Raw genomic sequence first — 12,913 nt, 5'->3', positions numbered from 1 at the left:
GGTAGTGTCCCATCATAAAGGGTTAGTGGAGGTTTCTAACAAGTACACTACTTTTTTGCTACAAAAAAGCAAGCTGTAACATCCCCCTTTAATCCAGAGCATTGAGTCCTTGTTGATGGTTAGACAGGATTGAGTCATGTCTAAGCTTGTGTCAAAAATTAGCTGGGTTTGGGTCTTTCACTTAGAATAAGGCAACCTAGTCCTTTTGTTGAAGCCGCTTGATCCACTAGTTAGGAAGCAAATTTAAAGGGCCACTACATTTGAGTTGATCTCATCACTAGATGTCCCTCAAGTTACACCAAAAATCTGTGTTGGATATTCATCAGTTAACTACTTGTAGTTGGGGAGAGGTTTGTCAATTAGAGACTACTGATTGTGAAATTGATTGCCGCCAATTTTAGATTGCTAAGATGAAGAGTATAGGAAGTGTTGAGGAGTGAAAGAAAAGGCATCATTGAAAATTACAAACCAAAAAAAGTACATTATGTTTTCAAAAAATGGGCACTGCTGTAGCAGCTTGATACTTGAAACAAAACCTTTAGGCTCATCAAATCAATTCTCCTAAGGATGAACATTGAAACCCTCTAGGATGTTCAATAGTGCAAGGCAGCAGAAAGGTCAGTCTAGGGCATTTAATACTGCAAGGTGTCAACAAGAATGAGGCAAAGTTACTAGTATCAATGAGTAGATTATGTATTTTTCTTGAGTATATGTGTATTTGCATTAAAAACAAAAACAAAAAAGGAACATATATATCGGCTGTTAGAATATTTTATGGGTTTACTTATATGTGTATAGACTATACTGGTACATTAGTCTCAAAGCGATGATCTTGCTAACCTGTCTAAAACACACAAAAAGATATTGTAAAAACAAAATAAAACAGTATCCAAAATAAGAAAAACAAGTTATCAACATAGGGAACAAAGAGAGAAGAAAATCTCACACAAGGACAAACAATAGTAATTTTTCAAGGTGATCAAATCCTTAAAAGTTGGATAACAAATTATCAAACTCATCATCCAAAGTATACAGGGTAAGGAAACCAAGGAAACAATTCATGCCACTTTACCTACAAGAAATGGTGCACAAGGAGAGCCTTCATCTTCAACAACAAACTAGATCACCCAGTCAAAGTCAATTATAGGTACAAGGCCAACTAGGCTCACATCCTTGCAGAAAGAAGTCTCGTCTCTAGATGAAGATATGGACAATCAGCATAAGGTTTTGGATGCTCTTTGTAATGTCCCCTTTTCTGCTCTAGCTAGTTTTGGGGAATGTTGGCCAATTCTGAGACCCATTGGTCAGTCAGAAGTAGAAATTAGGGTTTCCAACTTTTGTGGAGGTTTGCAAGAGCCGTTTGATGATTGATGAGTTGGAATTCGACAATTCAGATTGTGGATTCTTTCTGGGTTTTTAGAGAGCTTCGCGATGGTGTGACATGCAACTGAATCTGAGGACTTTTCCAAACTTACTATTTTTAGTAAGTGGGGGTGAGGACAACTTACTTTTCTGGGTTTTCCTGGGCTTTCAAAGAGCCTCGTGATGGTGTAACATGCAAATGAATCTGAAGACATTTTCGGACTTACTATTTTTAGTAAGTTGCGACGGCTACTCAATATGTGGTTAAATTGCATTTGGACACACTATTTTTAGCAGTATGCTATTTTTAGTAAGTGACAGTTGCTTCCCGGTTTGTGCCCTAATGGAGTTTGGAGACACTTACTATTTTTAGTAAGTACTATTTTTAGGGTTTTGAGTTGAGCCAGTGCAGCACAGGCAATTTATGGCAGTCCAGCTTGGCATGATGATCCAAAGACTTAGTTCTATTTTCAGCAGGCTAGTTCAAATGGCTATTTCCGACAGGTCAGTTTGAGCAGTTTGTCTTCCAGCATTCTTGAAGCTTATTTTGGGCGATTTATGCTTGGAGAAAAGTGTTTTACAAATGAATTATTTTTAAGGCATGATGGACACCTTAGAAAAAAATATGTTAATTTTATGAAAATAATTCACTTCATTTCCTTGGATGCCATATCTCACTTTATGAATATTTCATAAAGTATATTTGCTACCTTGAGGGGGTCGATTTGAAGAATTAAGAATTATTTTTTACTTATGTTGAGTTGGACGTCCCTTTTGAAGTATTTTCTCATTAAAATTATATCCTACCAATTGACTTAATATTTGTCTATATGGGGCGGCCACTAAAGGGAGAAAATACTTGGGTTCTAAATGAAATATTATTATCCCTTGGGCGATTTGTGGAGGAAGTGAAATGAAATGAAATGAGTGCAAATTAAAGGAGATTTGAATGTGGATGTTTAATCCCATACTAGAGGGAAAGGAAGTTCGACTTGAGGAGAAAGCTATAAATATGCACCTTGGCCCTCATTTTTGGGGATCCAAGAACAATTTTATAATGAAATGCTGCCGAAATGCAAAGTGAAAGCTTCAGGGAATGCTTACCTCCTAGCCATAGCTTGATTTCTTGCTTGCAATACAACAACTAGTCAAGCCAGAGACTGCTCTTCATTCAGAGGAGTGGATTGAAGATAATGTTGCAAATTTATGTATTAGATTTCTAATTTTTGGGAGTGCTGTAGTGTGTTTCCAGGTTGCTGTTTTTCAGCGTAGCTGAAGCGTGTTTTCGTTCGTAGCTCCTTGTGTGTGTGTCAGATCATTCTAGGTATTCGCTCATTCATCTCCTATGTCATGGGCAATTCATCTTGTAAGTTTTCGTTGGTTTTCTTGGAGTATTAAATTTTATTATGCAAGTCAAATTTTTCTGCTGTAAACGCCTTATGCTAGGAGTGCTTTGGGTTGTATGCCATGGGTTTAGGCATTGTTAGTTGATGTCTTTCATTTCCATCCTTATTGTCATCATTATGTCTCTCATTTGCATCCATTTGGGGGTCATTCCGTTGAGTGTGAATAGAGTTACGTGCATTTTTCTGAGTTTTTAGGTTGTTGATCTGTGTGTTTCCAGCGTGTGGGTTGCATATCAAAATCTGAAAAATTGTTAGTTTGGAGTGTTTTCTTGTGTGGAGTTGGTTTTAGAGTGTGTGGGTTCTTTGGATTAGAGAGGAAGATCTTGGTAATTGTTTACAGCTATCGGTTCTATATTCTTATCTTCTATGATTCATATTGTAATGCTGGTAGTAGTACTAACAGCAATTTCTATTGATCTTTCTTAGACCCACTGCAAAGTGGAAGAGGCTGGCCTTGCCGCCTATCTTTTGGATAGTGATTTCTCTTAATTTGTAATCCATATTGTGCATTGTAAAGCTGGTTAGTAGTACTAACAGCTATCTAATTGGATTATTGCTCTTACTCGCACTACATAAGTGGAAGAGGTTGGCTTTGCCGCCTATTTTGAATATTGTAATACTGTCCTCCCTGTTGCATAAGCGGTCGAGTTGATTGTAATTTCATTTTAGTCCTCTCGCTGGATAAGCGGTAGAGATTGTTCTTCAGTTTCTTGTATTGTCCTTGGCTGGTTTACTGCCAAGTGATCTTGCATCTAACAATCCCCTCACACTGTATGCTCTCATCCTCCCAGATTGGCCTCTCGGTGATCAAAAGGTGGAAAGGGTTACTTTGAGCAGTATTAGGATTTCATTTTGCTAACCCTAACAGGTGTTTGTGTTGATTGTAAACTAAAAAAGTAGAAAAAAATAATGGGGAGTATTACTCTTCATGCAAAATTTCAGACAAAGAGTGCAGAATTTCGGGAAAATATTTTCTTCATGAATTTTGTATGCTGAAGTCAAAGACAAAAAGGAGAGATGCAAGTAAAACACCTCTATAAACGTAATTTGATGTAGAGACTCAGAATGAACGTATCGGTAGGAAGATTATTGTATATGCTCTGTAACTATCAGTAATTTTTATCAAAGGAAGGATAAAAAATTCAACAATTGTCACTTCTGGCTGGTTTTACCAAACCGGGGTTTCTAGATAAAAATCTTTAGCAACTTATGAACACAAGTTCCAACACTTTGTACATTCTTAACCATCAACTTGAGGTTTAATTCAAGTAGGACAGTCCTGGCATCTGCAAACACCCAACAAGTGGAGAAACCTGACAGATTAAGACGACATTTTCACCGCTAACTCTCAAAAGGTAGATATATAAGTTAATAATAATCGAAGGTGTGAAGTCAGGCAACTGAATTGGGAACTCTTGTCTACTGATGTAGATTGAAAGATACCCACCACTGAATGGATTGCTGATTTGTTTGTTTAATTCAGTTTTTTGGCCAGCGTATGTGTTTTTTTGGATTTTTGAAGTTAATGCTTGAAACTTGACAATGTAGAATGAATACAAATGCAATACATAAAGAAATACTGACTGGAATCAAATTTTCAGACTTCTGATTTATTTATCAGCAATGAATAATTTCAAAGAATAGTTAAATGCTATCATTCAAAGCCAAATTAACATACCAAGTGTCCTAAGCTTGCCTGGTAAGGCTTATTCTACTGCCTAAACTGAAGAATATGAAGAAACTGGAGCTTCCACAATGAGACAACAGCTCCAAAATGTTTTATTGACCCTAACATGAATTATCAAAAACAATTGATGAAGAAATATGCAGACCTAGATTGAATTCCAACTTCTTGCCAAGAGAAGCTCCAATTTGGTGTGCTCTTTACCCACTGATTTGCTCCTATAGCTCCAGTATGAATCAATTCTCCCAAACAAACACTGGAATTCTTCTTATTAGCCCCCTAACAATGATTTTTGTAACAAAAATTCTAGTTAAAACCCTCCAATTTATTTCTTTAGTGTCCTAGGCTATCTCCAAATGGTACGATTCAGCTGGAGGATGAATAGCTCAACCAAATTAATAAAATTGATGTCTGAAATGACTTCTAAACCTGCTATGATCTGAAAATCAAATTGTCTCCTTGCTGTAGCAGTTTCAAAACTCAGAAAATTGGCCCTTTTTGGCAAGATATGATCTTCCCAGACAAATAAATGTAGTGTAAAGTTCCCGACTGCTGAAGATCTCGCCTAAGGATCATTTTATAGAATATAACATTTAAGTATAAGTGACATTTCCTTATATCTTTCTTCTTTATTATACTTTAAGTTATATTCCATATATACTGTCAGGATGTTTGATAGTGGTTTCGGACCTACAGGAGTTATATTGCAAAATCTAGTTTTTGGAGGATTCTTCAGTTTACCAGACTTAGTCAAATTTCAGGATCAGGACATTCCAGACTTAGCCAAATTTCAGGGCATTTGAAGATCAGGATGACATTCCAGACTTCATCACTCACCAACTTGACCTAGCTCGGACCTTCAAGAATGATACTCACTCACCAAGCAAGACACAATTAGCAACAAGAGCAGAACCAGGCCCTAAGGAAGACTTTCAAAGAAACCCTAATTCTGGGGCCCCAAAGACTCACCTCGGCTCAAGCAGAGCCTGCCCTCCTAGTGATCCCCCTGGCGACACTCGAAAAGCAAAGGCTAAAAGACAAAACTCTAAAGCCTAGAAAGCAAAACCCCACAAAGCAAAAAAAGTAGGGGTCCCCATTTGCAATGGGGCGATGTGTGAATACGTCACAACATCTAGCGCCACCTTGAATAAATGTTCCCGAACATTTCAAAGATAAAGACTCAATTGACACTTAGATCTCTGGAAGATTCAACCCAACTTATCAGGTGACTAGAAAGTATACTCAAAGAAGAAGAAAAATCCCTAACCAGATCCAGACACTTAGTCTTTGATTCCCCAGGTGTGTGCAAGTGTATTCATTCCTCTCGACAAGACAATTATGACCTTCAAGCTACCCTGGCGATCGGCTACGTAGTATATCTGAACTTCATAAGCATCCTGGATAGAGCCTCGCTGCCAGTCAGACATCCATAGTCCCGACGAGGTTATCACCGCAATCTCACGAACATTGCTCCATTGCCAGTCGGGTGTCCATAGCCCCGATGGAGTTATCCGTATATTCCCGTTAGCCAATTTTGGTATTTCATTTCATTTTTTCTTGATTTTCTCTTTCATTTTCTCATTTTTTTCCTTTTGATATTGCTTTTTCATTCCGTCAATTCCTATGGCTCGTAAGCAGTGAAGCTTACTAGGGTTTGAGGATTGCGGTGGCGCTGAAGTCAGATTTTAGATTTTTCACCAATCACAGCTTTGCCTGAAAACCATAATGACTCGGAGTCTATTAATGTGTGAAGATATAGTAATCAACAGATGTCGACATCGAGATACAGAAAATGATTCCCTTCCAATTCAAGCACAAGTCCTGATCAGATGATAAAGTTGGAGAGGAACAACCTCGGATTCCAAGCACTTCATGAATAGATATCTAAGAAATGAGTCTAACATAAGATCCAGGATATTGCCAGTGTGTGAGCAACAACACAGACTCCTTTCTCACGAATGGAGGCTCCCACTCAAGACACCTAAACTAAACAGACGACCAACAAACCAAACTGAAAAGCAAACTAAGCTAAAGCGCACCAAAACGCAAACTACCTAAACTACCTAAGCCACACTAGATCATGAGTCAAATGACTCAAGGCAAATTAAGAACAAGGCTCAAAAACTTCTAACTAAAGAAACGAAAAGAAAACCTACTTCAAACCTATATACAAGACTTCCAGACTCAACACGACTCAAAGAAGCAAAATATATACATGACTTCACATGATTTCTCAGGTTGTGCAACAGGAGCATGGCAAACATGATGGTTCTCAGTTGGGCAAATTCATCCTTAAACACAAAAAAGCAAGTTCTCACCATGCATCTCTCATATTCAGGCAAATTTTCACTTAAAATGATCAACTGGGGTAATTCGTTATGACCATGATCAATCCAGATGCAAGTTGCTTTCCCAAAATCCCCATAATCAAAATCATAATAACTTTCAAGGCTAGGATTAAGGAAAGAGACAACCTGGCACATTTCAAGCTCAGACAGAACTGTATTGTCGGAAGCAAGGTCACCAGCTGCTTCAGGAGGTCATTGATGATGAACCATTCCACGAGCATTTGCAGTATGTTGGTCCTGATTTGGAAGTTCTTCTTGAAACAAGCCCAGCGCCCCTTCGAATAGCTCAGCATTCTTTGCTTTCACTGAGACGTCTTGCATAAACCAGGCATCTTCATGAAATTTTGTTAGCATATCCTCAAAAATGAGAGTCTCCTTGATGCATTGAGCTTCAAACATCTCCTCTGGTTGATCAAATATAATCTCTGGTGGCCTTTCTTCTTCAAGCATAGTCTCGAGAGGTCGAAGCTAATGACGGATCATATCACTCACAGTAACTTGCCTATCTTGAAAAAATTTGGGCAGTGATTCCACTTGTGTTTCCTCTACAAGATCTTTCACCTCTTCAAAAATCATGAGAGTGAGGACATCCTTGAGCGCCCCCTCAAATTGTTCTTCATATCTAAGCTCACTTATGATAATTTGTAGCTCTTTGTTTAATATGTCAACTTGATTGTCTTCTTTAAGAATGCCATTTGAGACCTCTTGCAATTCACTCTCAAGGATCTCCCTTTGTAGCATAAGTGAGAATTCCTCAAGGAATGAGTCATCTTCTTCTTTGATTGCTTGTTCAACTCTTGGATCTTCCTTTATCACTGCTTGAATATTCTCAACTGCTTCTTCAACTTTTGTCTCATGGTATTCTTTTTTAGGTGCAAGGCATGGCGATCTATCCACTGTAATACATTGTTCATCAGGTGCATATGTATCGTCAACGTACAACTGATCCTTCTCACAATCAGATGCTAGAGCAATGTCTTGTTCATAGGTTCTCCTGAATTCAGCTGCGAGATGTGCACCCCAAGATCTTCCTCGGACAAAGTTGGCATTCCAAACTGGTTTCTGACTTGATTGATAGCCATTTCACATACTGAGCAAGTAAATTCAGAGTGAGGTGAGTTGTGAATTCTACACCACAATGGTAGTAATGTGTTCTCTAAACGCATTTCACCATTCAAAATGAGCTGACTCTCGATCATCCACAAGAAGCTTAGAAGCTTAGAAGAGGATCCTTGCTCTCTGGGACATTGAAGCTGCCTTCTTCTGTTTCTGGCCTCGGGACATCCCAAAGGAAGATTTTTCCCTGTGCTGCCGATTCCATCCTTGATAAGTACTTCAAGCAATGCATTTCATCATGTTCCTCTGTCTCATGGACTCGACACTGCCCTAGTCTTGCAAACTCGAACAATCTGCGTGGATAAAGTTGTGTATCTAATCTCCACCATAGTCGAGGAAAAACAAATTGTTGCTCATCGTGAAACTGTTGTTGCCCCATTGAGAAATCTTTTCTTTTTTTTATTTTTTTTGGCTTTTCTATTTTCACTTTTTTTTTGGATTTTCTATTTTTCACTTTTTTTGGATTTTCCGGAATAAGAGAGATCTTGAATATCTCAAATTCAACTTGAACGTTCAACTAGTTCCAGCTTGCTTCCTTGTTTTCGCAAGTCCAACTGACGATCCAGCGATCACCTTCCTTCCTCTACACCACCTCTGTCGAGTGTTGAAGATGACTTTCCACTGATCTTCCTTGATTTCAAGAGTTTGCATTCGCTGTCAAGCACTGCTAATTTTGTTGAGCGTTCAGGTGTTTATCGCGATCAGACCCTCCTTCTAGCGCCAATTCTGTTGATGTGTCTTTTGTACACGACCAAACACAGAATAAAATAACTAAAGGTACCTTATCCTCTCTTGAACAAAGTTCCCGACTGCTGAAGATCTCGCCGAAGGATCATTTTATGGAATATAACATTTAAGTATAAGTGAAATTTCCTTGTATCTTTCTTCTTTCTTATACTTTAAGTTATATTCCATATATACTGTCAGGATATTTGAGAGCGGTTTCGGACCTCCAGGAGTTATATTGCAAAATCTAGTTTTTGGAGGATTCTTCAGTTTTCCAGACAGTCAAATTTGAGGATCAGGAAATTCCAGACTTAGCCAAATTTCAGGGCATTTGAAGATCAGGATGGCATTCCAGACTTCATCACTCACCAACTTGACCTAGCTTGGACCTTCAAGAATGATACTCACTCACCAAGCAAGACACAAAATTAGCAACAAGAGCAAAACCAGGCCCTAAGGAAGCCTTTCAAAGAAACCCTAATTCTGGGACCCCAAAGACTCACCTCGGCTCAAGCAGAGCCTGCCATCCTAGTGATCCCCCTAGCGACACTCGAAAAGCAAAGGCTAAAAGACAAAACTCTAAAACCTAGAAAGCAAAACCCCACAAAGCGAAAAAAGTAGGGGTCCCCATTTGCAATGGGGCGATGTGTGAATACGTCACAACAAGTTTATAGTGGCTTCAATCAATAGATTTGTAAATTGCGAAGTTTTCCTTGAGAAGATGCAAACTATTCTTAAAGACCATAAAGTAGCAACAGTAAGATATTTCGATGTCATCATCAAAACTGTTGTTGTTGCAAGGAATACAACAAGTCCAGATACTGATGAATTGCAGAGATCAATTAGCAAATTTCAAGCTTTCATAGCCAAGAATAGAGAAAAAAAAGAAGTGTCTACTAACACTTGATTTATGTCTTTGTTTTGTTGTTGACTGTTTTTTCCCTTTTTGACAAATTACATGTAATATCTAAACTTGTAATTACAAGTAGTCACATTACTTTTATTCTTGTAACTTGTAATTACATGTAAACAAATTACAAGTCGAAAGACAATAGGACTACAATTTGGAATAAGTCATAGATGTGGAATAAGTCATACTTAGTTGGACTTCTCCCACTTTTTGCTCTTAGCCGCTCTCCTATATATTGGAGGGTGTTCTATGTAATTTTTAATCTTTTGAGCAAGCAAGAAAACTCTGCAGAAAATTTACAGCGATACAGACTTTGTGTTTTATACTTGTAGATTGGATTCTCAAACAATATAAAGAACACATTTAAGTTTCAGACTTTGTGATGAGGCTTTGTTCATATATCTATTGTGTTCCTACGTCACAGTGATATATTTTTCTGCATATACTTGAGATTTTAGTAGGTTGTTTAAAAGAGCTTTGATCTAATTTCTTATAGACTTTGTGCTGCAAATATTGAAGATTAAATTAGCATAGGTAAGCGTTCATAATAGAGAGAGGTTACGAGACTTTGTGCTTGTTATTGTTCCTATTATAGTAGTTTGGAGTGCATCATATCAACAGACTGAGTTGTTGTATGTTGTATGTTGTTATCATACCAATCATTTTGGAAGGTAGATAAGACAATAGAAAAATGAAGACTTTGAGCTTTGCTTCTATATTTCCTTCCTAGGGAAGTGACAGCAGACATTGGGCTTTCACGTAAACTTCACTTCCTTTTATATAAGCATCTTTGTATTTGTTGAAATTTCTTAAATTTCTGTATTTGTCACTGTAATTACAGTTTCTTTTCTGAAAAGAGAAAGGAATATCATCTTTTCTGGAAAAAAAAAAAGAAAAGGATGTTGTCCCACCCAAGTTAGATTAATGTTTATATGTTTTAGTTAATTTGTAAAAGTAGGAAAGAGGGAGTCTTCCCTTAAAATTATGAAAGTTTTTAATCACACACTGTAGCTGAAACCAAAATTTTGTGTATCTTCAGAGGTGTACAAAATTTTCAACCAATAAAACGACTGAAACCATACTTTTGTATATCTTTAGAGGTGTACAAAATTTTCAACCAATAGTTTTATTGCCGTCTCTTGGGTTGCCGTCTCTTGGGGACTTACAACTTTATTATAATGTTCGAGATATTTCTGCTTTTAATAGCCTCAAAATTTCCACTTTCCTAGGCAAGGGTGCCAATTACACTTCAGATGCTCGAGGTGCATACCATTTCATCCGTTTTTTTTTCAGTAACAGTTTACTTTGATTACTCCATGCAGATTTTATTTTTTTTTAAATAATAATAAGCTTGTTCCAAACAAAGTGGCATATCTCCTAAGTTGAGGATTCTGCTATGCATAACTTTCAGAGTCCACAGTTGGATTGTTGGAAAACAGAGATATCAAAGAAAAGAACCTCTAAATCATCAAGCTCGAGTGCAGTTACACGACCAGCGAAATCTGCAAACCAAGGATTGTGTACTCCATCAAAACCCCATTCATACGTGATTTCTTGTCCTCCATACTTCTCATAAAACCGCCCGTCTGTGCACCATGACAGGCTCCATTCTCCTTCCATCCCAAAAAGGTACTGTTTTCCTGCAACATCAAAGCAACGCATCCTCAGATAGTTTTAAGTTTGCACTTGGAGAACTCAAACACCAAATTTATGAATTCATTTATTTCTATTCTATTCTATATATTCATGAAATTTTCTGATAAGAGGGAAGGGAGAACTGACCAGATACAGTAAAATGCTGATTTACATTGGAGCGGGATACTCCCGTAGCAAAAGATACCTTGTTGAGGCATTCCTCTACTAAGATTCTCTCACTATCACTTGCTCTAACAGCATTTCCAGCAGTAGCTCTAGTTGGAGATTGCTCGCAATGTATTACTACTCGCAATTTAGCGGGCCTTGAGGAGATGGTGCATGCCTTTCTAATAAGGCGGGGAGAAAAGCCTGAGAAACCTCTGTTTATTCCTCTTCCTTCTGAGACAAATACCCTCAAATTCCATGGACTCACACAGCACGTACCCATCTCCGGCACTTTGCTAATGTGAACAAGCGAATATCACATCTAATTTAATTATTTTATTTAATTGCTAGAACTGACGTATCAATTTTAATCCAAATCTATGTAAATGTAATTCTTGCTTTGGATGACATGGAAAATCGCGCACCCCTGCCCTTTTGATGGGGTTCGCAATTGTTTTTAAACATGTGTTAGGTTGATTGCAATCAGTCAAATTCTTATATTACTCGCTAGGGTAGCCTAATTAATTAATTGTTCTCTATCATAGATTATTATTTTATTTTAATTTATAAAATAAATTTGATGTTTATAAAGTTGTGATTTATATTTTGAAATTTATTATATTGTAGAAATATTCATGTATATTATAAGATTTTAAAATTATTGAAAAAGATTATGTATATTTTTTTCATGTGGAAAGAGGTGAAGTATATCACTTTAAGAAATGAATATGATAAGGAATGTGTAGAAATAGACAATGATTTAATTTTAAGTGCATATTTTGTAATGTCCCCGATATAATTAAATAGTCCATTTAAATAATTTATTGTACGGCCCCATACTTCATAATATATTTCGGGCCCCTTTAATTAATTAGTTAGTGTAGTCACATAAATCTGTCCACTTAATTAAATGAATACTTAGTATTTATTTGATTATTTAACCATCAATTAATAATTAATTAAATTAATATTTAATTAATTCATCTTAACGCTCTTCTCCTATTAATTATTTAATTAATAGGAGAAGAGCGTTAAGATGAATTAATTAAATATTAATTTAATTAATTATTAATTGATGGTTAAATAATCAAATAAATACTAAGTATTCATTTAATTAAGTGGACAGATTTATGTGACTACAGTTAGTTATAAACTTTTTTGGTGTCAGCCCGTTTGTAACCAATCAAGACAGCATTTTTGACTTCGATTGTGTGAAAGTTTTTTGCATCAACGTTTCGGATCACACTCCGTGATCCATCATCAGGATGAAGAGAGTCAAATAAGATGAAAAGTTGCAGACTTGTAACCCTTTAGGAAACTTCCTGGAGCCCATATATATGGCCGAGTTAGTCATTGTTGTAGGGATGAGAATTTGATATTTTGTTCTCTCATGTGCGAATTCCTGTTGGAGTTCTGGTATCCGCCATTTCAGAGGTGAAAGACCCTCCCTATTTGGTATTTGCAGTTTCGGTGAGATTCACCCCTCACCCTATTCTGTTTATTTGTACTCGTTCCAGATTTGGCAAATCTTGAATCTCATCATTGTTTATCACTCCAGTTG

At 37.0% G+C, this 12,913-nt stretch overlaps 1 protein-coding gene across 2 annotated transcripts in view; it reads right to left on the bottom strand.

Moving 5' to 3' along the window:
* LOC131029744 (uncharacterized) overlaps positions 1–11,757 on the bottom strand; it is a 229,446-nt gene extending 217,689 nt beyond the window's left edge. Inside the window, exons 1-2 of one of the 2 annotated variants that reach the window (XM_057960387.2) lie at positions 11,335–11,757; positions 11,011–11,192 (exon numbers count right to left, since the gene is read on the bottom strand). In XM_057960387.2, coding sequence (XP_057816370.1) covers positions 11,011–11,192; positions 11,335–11,635 — 483 coding nt within the window. In that variant the 5' untranslated portion in view covers positions 11,636–11,757. The remainder of the gene's footprint in view (positions 1–11,010; positions 11,193–11,334) is intronic. The other variant, XM_057960386.2, reaches the window with a different exon arrangement.
* Between the last annotated feature and the right edge of the window lie 1,156 nt (positions 11,758–12,913).

This window comes from Cryptomeria japonica, chromosome 9, assembly GCF_030272615.1.
Source record: "Cryptomeria japonica chromosome 9, Sugi_1.0, whole genome shotgun sequence".
Taxonomy (NCBI): domain Eukaryota; kingdom Viridiplantae; phylum Streptophyta; class Pinopsida; order Cupressales; family Cupressaceae; genus Cryptomeria; species Cryptomeria japonica.
Note: the sequence above shows the minus strand (reverse complement) of the source record. Positions and strands in the feature narration are given on the sequence as shown.